Genomic DNA, 16186 nt, shown 5'->3' on the forward strand with positions numbered 1-16186 from the left:
GGACCAAAGAGGAGAACTGTTCTGAGGTCAGCCTGCCTCTCTGATGGTATGGGGGTGCATTAGTCCAGGTTTTAGAACAACAGACAGAATGGGACAACCTCAGGTCCAGATGTTTACAGACTGATGGAGATGCTGCACAGAGGGGAACATCTGGAACGACTTATCTGAGGTGTGCTGCTGCCAGTTAACTTAATTTTTTAGGTAATATGTTCACTATGTTCTGTTGTGAATAAAATGTGGGTTTATGAGATTTGCAGATCATTGCGTTCTGTTTTTATTTACATTTTACACAAAGTCCAGCTGTTTTGGACTTGGGTTGTAGAAAACATCGAGGACGGTTAAAGAGGTGGAGTAAGAGAGTTACGGGCCATGTTCTCAGCACAGAATACCTAAAGCTCTTATACTCTACATGATAATAAATAGTAAAAAGGTCTGTAACTGTATCCTCTCCACACTCTGAGACCTCAGCGTTCATTGGTTAGCTGTCCTGGAATGTCACTCACATTCCCCTGACCTTCATCTGTCTCTTCCTCTGGTTGCTCGTATATCTCCACGCTCCTCAGTTTGTGTTTGTTTTAATGTTCTCAGAGCCCCTCATGAATCGTACTTACCTACTTCTCTTTCTTTTTCCTCTCTCGCTCTCTCCCACCCACTGTCTGCGTTTACTCTCTGTAACGTCAGCTCATGTTTTCTCTCCCCCCACCTCCCACAGGCGCTACTACTAAAACCATCACAGAGTTATACGTGTTGCGGCTCAGAAAAAGTCATCGTTTCAAGAGAAAGTGAACGCTGAGGTACGTGTGTGTGTGTGTCAGGGTTGGCAGTGACTCACTTCTTGACCACTTGCTCCTCCTGAGGGATGTCTCCTGTGAGTCACCGACTGGACCGAGACACATGCTTCTCCTGAACGTCCCTGATTCTGTTGACCTTCTAACCCCCCAAACATCAAAATATACAAAACCACAAACCTAACACTCAAAGGTCTCTGCTGCAGGAGGCTGGTCTGCGTCCTGACGCCACGGATGTTTGACAGCAGTCTGTGGGGGGAAGAAGGGGTTTTTTTATGGCTGGATTTGTTTCTTCTTAAGGTTGCGTGATGTTTTTGCAGAACTTTGCTGTGCGTCAGACGCCGTGTGTGCGTAAACCTGTGCACCTGTGTCCAAGACCAATGCTGATTCGAGAAACCTTGGGGACACCAAAACAGAGATTTTACGTCTAACTGACATTTTAACCAGCAGAAATGGTTCCATCAGATATGAGGAAATTAAAAGATATAAATCTAAACGCGTCTGGGAGAAAGTCCCTCCAGGTGAACCCTTTAAAATGCTTAACTTTCCACTAATGTTTTATTTAAAGCACATAGTCATCAGCTTATTAGAGAATGTGTCACCAGCCTAATATGTTTCCTGCTAACCTCATATTATCGTAGTTTACTCATCAGTGGAGGTGACTAAAACCCCAACGTAGCTGCTGGATTTTGTGGGTATTTCCAAAGATATTATTAGACTGTAATGTTCACTGTCTCTCTGTATTTTAATATTTTACTGACCCCTGGTGGTCAAAAAACTAACAAACCTCAAATAATACTTTATTTATCAAGGGCGACGTATAAACATTAGATAAATGTAAAAGGACCAGATTTCTCCAAAAGGCTGATTTTCATCTGTTGTCTTTGGTCAAGTCACCAAAAAAAAACCAAAATATAATAATATATATTTATGTATTCAAACTCTAAACGTATATATATACATAGAGACACAATTTCACTTTATTGTCTTGTGTTAGTTTTTTATTGTGTATTTTTAATCATTTATTTATGATTTATTATAATTTATTAAGCCAGAAAGGTTAACTTCTTTTATTGTCAAAAACAACATGACAGAATGAGACCAAACAGGTTTCAATTTAAGAACCAAATTGTTAAAAACAAAACAAAAAACTGGAAAAATGATGAACAGTTCCTCCTTCAGCGTGTTTTTATGGTAAAATTTGGCCTAAAACATCTTGCTTATCTTAGGTCTTTGTGGATCAAAATTACCAAAATAAAATGCTAATTTTTCTACTCAGAATGTAAAAATACTTTGAGGGGCTATTTCTACTCACCACCATTTGACTGAGTTTAAGCTTCACAAGATGTTTTTATTGTGTTTTATGGAATGTTTTAAATATTTTTTTGATTAATAAGATTTATTCTTATTTCTTTTTGTTTTGCAGCATGTTTGTTGTTTGTACAGTGCTAATATAATGAATAAGTTTGACACTGATAACTTATTGAGTTTCTAAAATAAAAAGACAATAAAGAAATGACCTGATATACACTTTATAGCCTACTAATTTAAAATGTATTACCTTTACTCCATAACTAAGGGCACTCTTTTTAAGTCTATTTTGTTTCATTATTTTATTAAATAACTTCTTTAAAACAGAAGTTGAGCAGCAGCAGTTCCTGCAGAAGAAGAAGAAAGAAAGAAAACAGACTTTGCGACCTTTTTACGACAGTCAGAAAGCGACACAGGGAAGAAGATGGCGGAGGTAGCTAACGATGCAGAGCTACTCAAGGAGAAGGCAAATAAGTACTTTAAAGGTAACTCGGAGGACCTGACAAGTCTGTGACTTATTTCAGCAGCTTAAATCAGACACCTGCATTATCAGTGATTACATCGGCAGCGTGATTTTAACTCGTTTTACGGCAAATTGAGCCGGTCTGAAATGTTACGCAAAGCTAATGCTAACTGTAAACTCCATTCACCCCAACGGCGGTTGGTTAGCCGCTAAGCTAATGCTAGCTAATCCCCATTCATTCCAGCGGCGGGCGGTTAGCCGCTAAGCTAACGCTAGCTAATCCCCATTCATTCCAGCGGCGGGCGGTTAGCCGTGGCTGCTGTAAAACACGCCATCAGCGGCTCACAGGCGCTGTTTGGCGAGGATTAATAAGCTCGGCCATCTGGTGTGTTAGACATGAGTTTAAATCCGGCCGTGGTGGCCGGTTTTGTGTCGTTTTAAGCGAAAGTAAACGCAGAGCTCGTTCTGTTAGCTGGCTAATGTTAGTTGATTTAGTTGAACTTTAGCGGTTAACGTTCGGTGAACCGTGGCCCTTTTTCTGTAAACGTGACCACGTGTTGAAACACCAACTCAGTTTTAAAACAAGCAGGTCAGGGCAGGAGTTTCTCTGGTTGTGAAAGAAATGTAACTTCCTCTTAAGGTTCCTCTGTGAAACTAAACACATCCTGTCCTCACTGCTTTAAATCTGTTTATCCAAAAAAAATAGATTTCTTGTAGTTTTGAGCTTCTTGGAAGTCCCTCAAAGTTCTTCTTTGGATTCATTTTGCAGTCCAAGGTGTAAAATAAATACTAATTATAGGAAGTTTAAGCATGCATCAGTGTATTTGCAGTCACATGTAAAATAAGTCTGCTATTTTCCTCAGTTTGAGTTGTACTGATTGTAATTTAGTTGTAAAAAAATTGTAATAAAGCCTACTTTAATTATATTCAGTGGAACCACTTTAATTATAGTCAAAGTATGTTTGAGTAGATTACAAACTATGTAGTAATTTACAAGTAGTAAACTAAATTGTACTTTCTTTGGCTTTTGAGTGTGCTAAATGTATTGTAGGAGTGTCCACTTTTATTCTGTTTACTATGAATATAATTTGCAGGGATTTTTTTTATTATCTTAATATTTAATATATGGTTGGAAGTGTGTTAAAATTGACTAAACTCTGTAGATTTATTTTTCACCTGGGATCAGGAGGGTGTTTTATGTTTGTCTTTGTGTGTAAAACTAAAATATGTCTGATAATATCTTTGATTGCTAATAAGATGAAATGTTGGATTTAATTATTTAACAGCTGAACAATCAGTGAAAAGAATCACTTGTTTATTCCCAGAGACCTTATCGCTCATCTGTTTTGTGATGTTTTGCGTTTTAGAAAGCCAGTAAACAGAACGCCTTCGACCTGAGTTGATTTTCCATCTCCTCGATTTGCTCCGATTTGTTTTTCAGACAAAGACTATGAAAATGCCATCAAGTACTACACAGAGGCCCTGGAGCTCAATCCGCAGAATGCCATCTACTACAGCAACCGCAGCCTGGCGTACCTGCGCACCGAGTGCTACGGCTACGCCCTGGCAGACGCCACCAAGGCCCTGGAGATAGACAAAAACTACATTAAAGGATATTACCGCCGTGCCACCTCCAACATGGCGCTGGGCAAGTTTAAAGCTGCACTTAAGGACTATGAAACAGTAAGAAGTTTAACACATTTAACTTTTAGCTGCTTGTTTCAGCTGCAGTCTGAGCCGAGAGTCACTCGTGTTCTGTTGACGGTTCAGTTAAAAGCTTCAGTTTTAGACGGAGCTCTTTCCTTTTGCTCCCTGCAGCCGCTGCCTGCCCGTGTGTCCTGATGCTGGCCGACGTTTAACACACGTCTTCCTGTTTTCATCACAGGTAGTACGAGTTCGACCAAACGATAAGGATGCAAGAATGAAGTATCAGGAATGTAACAAGATTGTGAAGCAGAAAGCCTTTGAGAGAGCCATTGCCAGCGATGAGAAGAAGAAATCTGTTGTTGACTCTCTGGACATTGAAAGCATGAGTAAGTTTCCTGATTAAATCAGCGTTTGGTGAGTTTTCATACGGCAGCCTGTAAAACCCGTCTGATTGTTCAAACTATAAAAAGTTACGTGATTTATTATCAGTGCATTTTGATTATCTTAAAGCTTAAATTATTACAGCCTATTTTAAATAATAAAACCTTTTTCATATACTTTAATGCATAATAAAGAGTGCACAAAAACATGTCAGGACCTGATTAATCCCAACAGTTAGCATAGATGCTAACTTAACATTGAAAACGCCTTAGAAAGGCTAACATGATGACTGGATATTTACACTCAGATATTTATTTATTTAAGGCAGCCACGATACGATAACTTCAGCTCTTATTTAGACAGATATTCTTCAGAGTTCGGTGGAAATAAAAAGAAAAATATCTGAGAACGAGCCGTTTTACTGCGACAGGAAGTAACTTGACCTGGATGAACAGCGCTGAGCAGCAGCTGCTCTGCTGACGGCACAGATGATTCAGAATCATGTCAGCGACACATTTTAAAACAGATTTTACCCCCAACCCCTAAAGAAAACAAGTAAATGAAAGATTGTTTTGCCCCGCAGCCATTGAGGACGACTACGTCGGCCCCAAACTGGAAGACGGGCAGGTCAGCCTGCAGTTCATGAAAGATTTGATGGAGTGGTTCAAAGACCAGAAGAAGCTGCACAGAAAGTGTGCTTATCAGGTAAAGCTCTGCTCGTATCTGAGCGCACACGCAGTACTTCCTCAAACCTGAAGTAATTCTGTTTCTCCTCAGATTTTAGTACAAGTTAAAGACGTTCTATCAAAGCTACCAAGTCTGGTTGAAATCACGTTAAAAGAGGTAAGAACATGATAATTACAGGTGAATTAGGGTTGATGAAGAGCCAGAATAAGCTCGACTTCCTGTTTTCTAACGTCTGTTTGAGCTGCTGTGTTTCTCTTTGCTGCAGACAGAAACGATAACTATTTGTGGCGACACCCACGGGCAGTACTACGACCTCCTTAACATCTTCGAGCTGAACGGTTTACCCTCGGAGACCAACCCTTATGTATCCTTGTCTTCTCTAAGAGCCACACGTCGTGTTTCTTCTGTTTGGGTCTGAAATGGTAAAAAAAGCAGAACTTAACCACAGCTTTCAGCTCTTCAACGGCGACTTCGTGGATCGTGGTTCTTTCTCTGTCGAGGTCATCCTCACCCTCTTCGGCTTCAAGCTGCTTTACCCCGACAACTTCCACCTGCTGAGAGGTGAGCGCACGCCGTCTGAGCGTCGTTTAGCTCGTTTAGCTGCTAATGTTAAGCTGCAGGTGGGCCGTGTCCCTTCAGGTAACCACGAGACAGACAACATGAACCAGATGTACGGGTTCGAAGGGGAGGTGAAAGCCAAATACACGGCCCAGATGTTCCAGCTGTTCAGTGAGGTCTTCCAGTGGCTTCCTCTGGCTCAGTGTATCAACAGCAAAGTTCTGGTAAGAACACCTGAGGCTTTGTTTCAACGTTACTCTGAGTGTTGGCTGCTTCTTCTCCTGTTTTCTTCCTGACGCCCAACTATTAACTGCTCTTTCACCCAATGATTGCAGAACATTGTCAGGCTTTAAAAACGTTTCTCTCCACCTTTAATGCTCCGCCGCGTTGAGCTCAGTCCTCACGGGTTCTTCTGCTCAGGTTATGCACGGAGGCCTGTTCAGTGAAGACGGCGTCACGCTGGAGGACCTCAGGAAGATTGACAGGAACAGACAGCCTCCGGACTCAGGTAGTCAAGGTTTACGTCGTTATTAACCTCAGATTCGAGTCAGAGGAACGGGAACAGCTGACCAGCATCTTTGCTCCACAGGTCCCATGTGTGACCTGCTCTGGTCGGATCCGCAGCCTCAGGTCAGTTCAGGTGGTGAACGGGAGCCTTTCAGGCCTCTCGGTTGGAAATGAAACAAATATTTTGTCTCCTGCAGAACGGCCGGTCGATCAGCAAGCGAGGCGTGAGCTGCCAGTTCGGACCGGACGTGACGCAGGGCTTCCTGGAGCAGAACCAGCTGGACTACATCGTGAGAAGTCATGAGGTCAAAGCTGAGGGCTACGAGGTCACTCACTCAGGGAAGTGCATCACCGTGTTCTCAGCTCCCAACTACTGGTACGGCGCCACGCCTCGGCCGTTTACCCTGAATCAGGGTTTAGGAACAACGGTTCTGTTAAACTGGACCTTCTGGGTCTCGTTCTGGTGTCGGTTCAACTTTATGACCTCGAGCAGCATCACAGACTCCTCTGATTGGACTTTGAGCTTCAAGGCTTCAAAAAAACATCCTGAAGCTTTAAATAAAGACAAAACAGCTCTTATATATTTAACAAGACATTATGATGCTAAATATCTTTAAGGAATTTATTAACATTTTTGTACATTAGTCTTGTGACGAGACATTATTGATCAAATTTAAACTGAATATTTGTTAAATTAATTCAAGTTTATTTCAGTTTTTTTGGAATAATGAAACTTTTCATCCTATGAAATTATTTGTAAACATAAAAAAAACAGCTGAATATTTGTTTGATTTACTTTCTTCTAATAATCTTTTATTAACAAAAAGTAAGTTTTTAATACTTCATATATTCAAAGGGATCATTTTAGATATTTGTCTTCAGTTCTGTAGAAAAATCTGCTCAAAGTCTGTTAAAATGGGGTTAATCGGTTAATGAGTTAGTTAGTTGGTTAATGAGTTGGTTAATTGGTTAACAGGCTGCTAACAAACTGATCCATCTGATTTGTTTGTTATTTTTATCATTATTGATTTATATCAATCAATCAATCAATCAACTTTATTAAAGACGCAAAATAGGTCCATAGTGTGAAGAAAACAAAAATAAGATAATAAAATACAGTAGTAAAAAATTTAAAAATTTAAAAATATAGCAAGCACAAACCAAGTCACTGAGTTGCCATAAGGCTACATCGCCAGTGAGTCCACATTTTGGACTTATACCTAACTGAACTCCGTGAGATATCTGTTAGTGACAAGATAATGTTGTTTGTAGAGACACAAAGCCTCCCCATAAACCTGTACATAAGAGATCGCAGCAGAGCATGAAAAGTGGAGACCCCAACACCAATAAATATCTGACTAGCACTAGTCCATCTCGGCATCCTGAGCAGCATCCTCATTCCGTCATTGTAGGCTACCTTAAGCTTCTGTAGAGTACTTTGTTTATACTGTCGCCAAAGGTGGGCAGTATACAGTGGGGTGCAGAATGCATTAAAGAGAGCCACTTTAACTGAAACCGAACACATCCGAAACTTGCGTAACAGCATGTTGGCTTGTGCATACATTAGACGCCGTTGTCTGTTGATGTCCATGTCATCAGTTAAATCATCAGTTATATAATGACCCAGATATTTCACGGCAGTACAAACTTTAAGAACAACACCCGATAAGAAGAAATCCGGAAGTACCAACTTCTGATCCTCCTTAGTCCTTGCAACCATAATATTACTTTTCAGTGCATTGTACTGAATGTCATACTCCTGGCCATAGTTTGAGCAGGTCCTCAATAATTGTTGAAGACCAGCACTACAAGGACTGAAAATAACTAAATCATCGGCATACATGAGATGGTTAATTATAGACCCACCAACAACACATCCTGTCCCACATTGCTGCAGCCACTTTGATAAATCATCCATATATACATTAAACAGAAGAGGAGACAAAATACTTCCCTGTCTAACCCCATTACTTATTTTAAAAGGGGCTGACACACAATTACCCCATCTTACATACATCAGTTGATGCGTGTACCAAAAGGATAAAATCCTGATAATAGATCCAGGGACCCCTCTATTTTGTAGCTTATGAAATAACTTGTCATGATTAACCCGATCAAAAGCTTTTGAGGCATCAATGAAGCACATAAAAATTGTAGAGTTATGTCTATTATACAAGTCTAAAATCTCTTTCAAAGCAAATATACACATATCAGTGCCATGCTGCGATTTAAAACCAAATTGGTTTTCAGAAGTAAGAAGAAAATGCTCAATCTTATTCAATATAATCTTCTCCAGAACCTTGGATAATACACTGGCTAAAGCTATGGGTCGATAATTATCCCTATTATTTATTTTGCCAGCTTTATCTTTTAAAATTGGAACTAATATAACGGCTAAAAGTGAATCAGGTAAAATACCATGAACTAGAAACCCATTAAAACACATGGCAAGCAAAGGAAAAAGTTTTTCACTTGAGAATTTTAAGTGCTCTGCAGAGATGTCATCCATACCACAAGCCTTATTATTCTTTTGGATCATGACTGCATCATATGTCTCATAAATTGTCACTTTCACGTCTTCATCATGTGCAATGTTGTCCATCCTTAACGGGGAGCTTTTAACACAGTTGAATAAATCATAATAATGCTTCTTCCACAGCTGAGTAACTTCTTCTGCCCCACTAGCATTATCAATATCAGTTGGCAGACTTATCTGATAATTAATCATAATCTTTATTTCCTTCCAAAAATCATGCGAGGAGATATTCTGCATTTTCCTTGCAAGCAGATTAGACTTCATTTTGTTCTCACGTGTTTTTATGAAGCGTAACGCATATTTAAATTTCGCGTTTGCTTGTTTTTTATACTGAAATAGGAGACCTTGCTTTTACCTGCCTCCCGCAACCCAAGCCTTAAAGGCCCGCCTGGCCTCAGCATGAAGCTCCTTCACATGTTCATTCCAACCTGGTCTTGCTTTCTGTAGCTTAGTCTTATACAATGCCCTACTGGAGCCAAGTAGAGACTTCACAATATTTTCATACAAGCTGCATAGCTGCATACCATGCACTGGATCCTTACAATTAATATCACTACACGCTACTGCAAGTTTTGGCAGCTCAATGCAGCCCAGCAGGGTCTCAGTTTGATCAAAATACATATTCAGGTCATTTTCCGTAACATTAGACCAGTCTAGTTTTCTACCATTCATGCTCCTATGAACAGGCTGAACAGCTGGCAAGTTGCCAATATTCACAGAAATTGACAGAGGCATGTGATCACAAGTCGAAAGCCCATAATTAATGCTCATAGATTTGATAGATTGATGAGAATCAGGTGTACTAATGCAGTGATCTAACCATGAGGTTGTGCCCCATGCTTCACTAACATATGTGAAGCTGTTCTCAGGTAAAAACACCTTACTAGATAAAACCAGACCGTTATCAAGGCAGAATTGCATCAAATGATTTGCAAATATTGAACCTTCATCAGAAATATCTGCATTCATGTCCCCCACAATTAAAAAACAGGATGAGACATTTTCCTGAATAACAGACATAATATAAGATAACCTAAGAAGATATTCCTCTTCATTCCTATGGCATTCATACGGTGTATAGATATTGAGAATTATCACCCTCCGGTCATCATCATTAAACTCAATTCCAATGGCCCAATTAACGTCTAATCTGAGCACTTTAACCAAAGGATCATACTTCTTATGCCATAAAATAGCAACACCACCAGGTATTCTACCATGAACTATTCCATCTCTCAGATCAGTTGTAGATTCACCCACACCATAAAAGTCTTTATGTAAAAAGTTGAGTCCTTCCAAGTCTTGCTTTGGTAAAAAAGTCTCTTGAACACACAAGACATCACAGTTCTCCAATAAAGTATTTACAGTTAGACGGCGTAAATTATCCGATTCCTTAGTTCCAACAGGCAGTCCTCTTGCATTGTAAGAGACAATATTAATGTCCATCTACTAGTAATGACTCGATAGCTCCCGGACTTTCTAATCGCGCGTCAGACACAGTGGGCAACACAGTGGTCACCAAACGCTTCTGAGACTCACCAGAAGACCTTTCCTCGGATTCTCTGGGCCTACGTGCCTCAAAGAAGCGACGAACAAAAACACCAGCTGGCCACAGTTGTGGGTCAAACAAATCCATCATATCTTCGCATTCAGCAGTAACATGAAACGAGCTGAATCTTTTCTGAATGGATTCAATTTTCCGACAAGTCACGGGCTTCCTCAGTTTATCAGCCAGATACGAACGTAGGGTATCCGTTTCAAGATCAGGTGCAAATCGAGTTGCAAAAACACTCACCACCCTAGTTTTGACCACTGGGATGTTGTTATCCACGCTGGTTCCGGTTATTGTCAGCTTCTGGCGCTGTTTTCGTGACGGGACCTCCTTGAAATCTCCAATCCTTGGCTTAACCTCTGTATTCCGATCTTGACGTGGCTTTTTAATCCCTTTCTTTACCACTTTGGTCCATGGCGGAGATTTCGGCAGGTCCTCCACCAGCTGCACTTGTGAGTGGTGAGCAGAGGTCCTCACCTCCTGCACCGCGTCCTCGCCATGCGCTCCTACCCTGGTCCGATTCGCTTGCCTCGTCGAGTCATATTCCTCAACTGCGGTCAGCCGGCGGTCCAGAGTTGTGACGACCGCTTCAAGATTCTCATTCACAGTGGCTTGAGATTCCATGACATTCCTTAAGCGAAAGACCTCCAGGCTCACCTGCTCCATCCTGCTAAGTAGAGCAGAGGCATCCATGCTGCCGAAACCAACTGGCGGAAGTACATCCAGATAGTGCGAGACGAATCTCGGAATGTTTTCCCCACACTCGTTAAGCACCCTGAGACAGTCCTTTATGTTGTTAATATCCTTTTGAGGTCCTTTGTGTTTGATGCAGCGAATCGAAGTCGTGCACAACTCAAACAACTGGCGCTTTGACTCCTCAATCCACTCAGAGGAGAAATTGTTTGAGGCTAATAATACAATTTCTTCCTGAGATAAAGTTCTCATTTTTGTAACAATAAAGCTCAGAAACTCATCCTCCACTATCACTTTCCCCTCATCGCTTTTATAAATGTAAATTTCGCTCTTAATTCGAACCTCTTTTCCAGTACGAGACACACCCATATGTCGCACAGCCGCCATTGTTTTTATGTCTGTTCATTTTAAGTTCTGAATAAATCTAATTAACGTGATCCAGCCGCAGCTTTGGTTTCTCCCCACAGGTGGCGTTGTTTGTTTGTTTGTTTGTTTGTTAGTTAAAGCTGAAGTAAACAACTGTTTACAAACATTCTTTTCTTACATTAATCTGTTTTAAGTGAAGCTGCAGGAAACAAAACCTAAAAACAGGATTCTTTTCCAAACTCAGTTTGTTTGTTTGTTTGTTTGTTTTCTGAACCGTTTTCTGTGTTTCCTGTTTCAGTGATCAGATGGGAAACAAAGGAGCGTATATCCACCTCAGGGGATCGGACCTCAAGCCAGAATTTCACCAGTTCACTGCTGTGGTCAGTCTCTACCTGCGGGGCGTTTAAAACAGCCTCCATTTTGTTTTTAACGAGTTCATTCATTGGTTTGTTCTGGTTTGGGTTTAAGGCTCAGTCAGATCCTCCTTATTACACTTTATTAAAATTTATTACACTTTATTTCAATTCATCCTCTGCTGGTTTAAACCTCGTCTTTAGGAGGAAACTCTTCTTCTCTTCTTTAATTCTCCTGAAACGTTATCGACTGTTTAAAGAAGTTCAAACATTATCCAGCTGTTTGATTTTTTTGATTTGTTTGTTTTCCAGCCTCATCCGAATGTCAAGCCCATGGCGTACGCCAACACGCTCATGCAGTTGGGGATGATGTAGAGTCCACGCACATCTGTCCATCCTGTCCTCCTTGGTCCCTCCGGTGCTCGTTCCACGCTTCCCTAAAGGATCCCGCTCCCCAACGACGTCCGTCTGGTTCTGACGGCGAGACGAGACGTGGACGAGCCCGGCCCGGTTCTGCTTTTATTCTCTCACACTTTAGGGTGAAAAACTGGAAACGTCCACGTTCCGTTTGTCTTGTGTGCCATCAGCCCGGCCTCCTTTCAGCTGCTTCATGTCTGTTTTTTATATTTGATTTATCAGCAGGTGGGTTCTCTTAGCTGGTTTGTACCAAAGATCCGTAATGAAAACGATTGTTCAGTTTTAGCTCGAGGAAGCGTAACGTAGGAGCCGCATGTCTGCCGCCGCCAGCTCGTCACTTTTTAATCCAAACATCAGATCTCCTCTGGGTGCACTCATACTGGTGCTGTTTGCCATTAGTGATGTGTTGATTTTGCACTTCCTGCTGGGGGAGGCGGCGCCGCTCCACGTGCCGCTCGCTCAGCAGCCCCTCAGAACCGAGTCCAAACCCGTTAACCGCCCCGTACGTCCAGAACACAAACCTGTCTCGAAACGCACAGCTGCGACGTGTGACCACCCCGATACACTCATGTGTGTGTACATATACTGTATTATTTAAAGATTATGTGTAATGTTTGGAGAAAAATATTAAAAAACCCGGTTCAGTGATTTTAGAAACAACCTGGTATCTTCATTTATCTCAGTGAACTTGATGTTTTGTCACATTTCACTCCGGTTTGCTCTCGTTTTTATACGACTCATAAACTAACCATAAACAACCTGTTTAATCTTATTTTATCAAACATTTAAAATCTGATTTCAGCAAACTAAACTAAAGGTTTTACTGCTGCTGGATTCTTATTCAGGGTTTTATTACATCAAGTTCTCTACCATAACCAGATTGTCATCATTATTATTATTATCATTATTATTAACTAATTCAAGCTGAATTTAGAACAGCATTAGTTAGATGATGTTAGCTGATTAAATCCTTTAATAATTAAAAAATAAGAGGGGAATTTACTAAAAACATCTGATTTCCAAACACTGAGGTTTTATTTCCATGAAGTTTTCGCTCTAATACTATATAATTAAGAATTAAACTCTTTTTAAAAAACATTTAAAATGTTTTACTTTATTATTTTTGTTCTTGTCAGCATTCTGCTTTGGCTGAGTTTTATTTTAAAGCAACCGGACATTTTATAACTTTCATAAAACAGTTTTTTAAAAAAAGCTTGTATTTTGATAATCTTAGCTGGAGGCCGAAGCAGTTGCTTAGCAACAGCCAATAAAAGTCCACTACATCATCAGTTTGATGACCAAGTATGGCAAGCCAACTTACCATATAATTAAACTAGAATTTTAAGTGTCACACGATAAAACTTGTTTTCAGATTTCAGCTCAAGAACTGAAGCAGGGTTTTTAACTAACAGAAACTTATTCTACCCAGAATATGGTTTTAATTCCCTTTGTTTTCTATCAGAATCTATTTATACACAATTTCACAAACAGCAGAGAGACGGTTCAGTAAAGTATAAATATCAGAGTTTTTAAACTCATTGAGTAGAAGTAAGTCTTTAGGAGGACAGTAAAGTTTTTCTACATATAAAAGTATTAAATTAACCTTTATACCAGCCTTTAAATATAATGTAAGAACATTTGTAATTACATTAGTGATGGTAATTCTCCTAATTACTGGTGTCTGAAATAACTTTAACTTGTTATAATTTGAACAATGAATATCCTAAATAAAAATAAACTTTTTTATTATTTTATATTCAGAATTATATTAAATCTATCTGGATCAAAGCTTAATGTTTTGGGTTCTCAGACACCGGGACATCTGTCTTCATGTCCAACACATCCAGACCAACCACTAAAATCTAAACTTTAAAGGATTTTTAGTTGTTTTTTGTATATATATATATATATATATATATATATATATATATATATATATATATATATATTCTAACACAACCTAAGACATGAAGGCTATTTTAGATATCTTTGAATTAATTTTGTAGTGCTAAAAATGTAATTCATACCTTGGACGGGTTCGGTGATTATATGCTACAACTGCCTGCCAACCTGGACGGGGAAGTGACAGGTCGCGCGGATGTGACGTCATCCGCTTGGCCAGCTGATCGTTGTTCGTCAGCCACGCGCCGCCAGATGACAGCGCAGGGAGAACAATCAGCGGAGGACTCCGGGTTCACTTTGTTATGAGCCCGGCTGGACAGAACCGAACCGAACCGGAGATGCCGAAGTACTGTTCGGTCCCGAGCTGCCGAACCGAGCCGGGCAGCGGCGGCGGGAGGAGGAGCTTCTATAAGTGAGGAGTTTTTTTTACAGGTTTAAATAATTCTCAGTGACAGAAGGGCGACGCTGCAGAGACATAATTTAACTCCGAGGAAGACAAACAGTCAGAAGGTTTTACAGCCTGGAAAATATAATAACTGATGTTTTAATCTGCAAAAAACGGTCAGACAGGAATCAGAAACCGTGGTTTAGTTCAACTTTGAGCAGAAAAAGAAGCTCCTAAACTCAGTTTTATTCACTCTGTCATCCTGGTTTGTTTCTCTGTTTCAGCCGTTCATACAGCTGAACCTTCAGCTCCTTCAGCTGATGTCTAAAGGAGCTGAAATATTCAAAATATTTAACTTTATTTACAGATCCCTTCAGTTCCTTCACAAACTTTATTTTCTGATTATTCTTAACTTTCTGCTACTTTTACCTTCTTACTTTAGCTTCTAGCGGCTAATTTTAGCTGCTTGTTTTAGCCTCTTGTTGTGACTCTGCTCAAACCAGGAGAAACTGGAACAACAGATGATGATGATGATGATGAGCAGATCAGGGCTTGAGTCAAACATGGGTCGGTTTCTTTGTGGCTCCTCTTCAGAACCACCAGCCGGACTCGGGGCTGAAAGCGGCCCGGATCAACCGGACCGTGAGCCGAAGTCGCATCACAAGCTGAAATCTGCTGAGTCATGGCGTCGAAGTTTGATACCTGATCAGATCTGATGCTCCTCTGCCCTGTGGAGGCGAGTCTGCTCAGGTTGTTACTCGTCTGTAAACCAGCAGGGTCCTGGTCCTGGTCCTAGTCCCGGTCCTCGTCCTGGTCCTGGGCCCAGCCCTGGCCCCGGCCCCGGTCCCGGTCCCGGTCCTCCATCCTGCAGGTTTCTCTGCTCCTCAGCAGCTCTTCAGGTTCTACAGAAACCCGTTAATCCCTCAGTCATTCAGCTCAGGTGAGTCACAGCAGAGACACACCTGAGACCTGCAGGATGGAGGCCCTCCAGGACCAGAACCAGGACCAGGTCTGGACCCCGCCGCTGTAGACCACCTGCGGGAAACAAACTGAGACCCCCCTCACTGTGTTCCAGGTTCCCGCTCCAGGACCCGGTCCGGCTGCAGCGCTGGCTCAGGAACATGGGGCGGGAGGACTGGACCCCCTCCCGGCACCAGTACGTCTGCCACCAGCACTTCTCGCCGTCGTGCTTCAGGGTCCGCTGGGGGATCCGGTACCTGGAGGGCGACGCCGTGCCGACGCTGTTCCAGCAGAGCGAGGTGAGGCGGGACGATCGGCGGGCGATCATGTTTCTGTGTCTGTTAGCAAAACTTCTCATGATGCTTTAAACGTTCAGCTCGCTGCGGCTTTCTGACATATTTCACTTTTATTTCCTGTTTCTTCTCAGTGAAATAAATAAAAACTTTTAGCTCAACTTTAGCTTTTAGCTGAATTTTAGCTTTTAGCTGCTGTTCTGTTTTAACCAACTCAGATTCAGCTAAAACTGATGTTTCCTGTTTGCTTTCAGAAACGAAAAGCTGCGGATCAGAGTGAGAGGAAGCTGAAGCGCCTCAGAGAGACCACGGCTCAGACCGCCTCTGGGTCGGGTCAGACCGTCTCTGGGTCGGGTCAGACCTCCTCGGGGTCGGGTCAGACCTCCT

The 16186-nt window shown here is 41.4% G+C and overlaps 2 protein-coding genes across 4 annotated transcripts in view; both read left to right on the forward strand.

Annotated features, from left to right (window-relative positions):
* Nucleotides 1-2523: 2523 nt before the first annotated feature.
* Nucleotides 2524-12916, forward strand: ppp5c (protein phosphatase 5, catalytic subunit). The gene is made up of 13 exons (XM_017437163.3): nt 2524-2584; nt 4004-4245; nt 4448-4595; nt 5174-5295; nt 5368-5433; nt 5543-5641; nt 5733-5838; nt 5917-6059; nt 6256-6343; nt 6425-6465; nt 6540-6718; nt 11788-11869; nt 12155-12916. Exons 1-13 carry the CDS (start codon nt 2524-2526, stop codon nt 12215-12217), a joined length of 1440 nt encoding a protein of 479 aa, XP_017292652.1. The 3' UTR covers nt 12218-12916.
* Nucleotides 12917-14387: 1471 nt separating this feature from the next.
* Nucleotides 14388-16186, forward strand: part of LOC108248401 (THAP domain-containing protein 5-like) — a 5232-nt gene continuing 3433 nt past the window's right edge. Inside the window, exons 1-4 of one of the 3 annotated variants that reach the window (XM_037974561.1) lie at nt 14388-14573; nt 15141-15296; nt 15622-15805; nt 16054-16174. In XM_037974561.1, coding sequence (XP_037830489.1) covers nt 15262-15296; nt 15622-15805; nt 16054-16174 — 340 coding nt within the window. In that variant the 5' untranslated portion in view covers nt 14388-14573; nt 15141-15261. Of the gene's footprint in view, nt 14574-15140; nt 15297-15621; nt 15806-16053; nt 16175-16186 lie in introns of those variants that run through there. The other 2 variants (XM_037974560.1, XM_037974562.1) reach the window with 2 other exon arrangements.

The sequence above is a fragment of the Kryptolebias marmoratus genome, linkage group LG2 (assembly GCF_001649575.2).
Source record: "Kryptolebias marmoratus isolate JLee-2015 linkage group LG2, ASM164957v2, whole genome shotgun sequence".
NCBI lineage: Eukaryota > Metazoa > Chordata > Actinopteri > Cyprinodontiformes > Rivulidae > Kryptolebias > Kryptolebias marmoratus.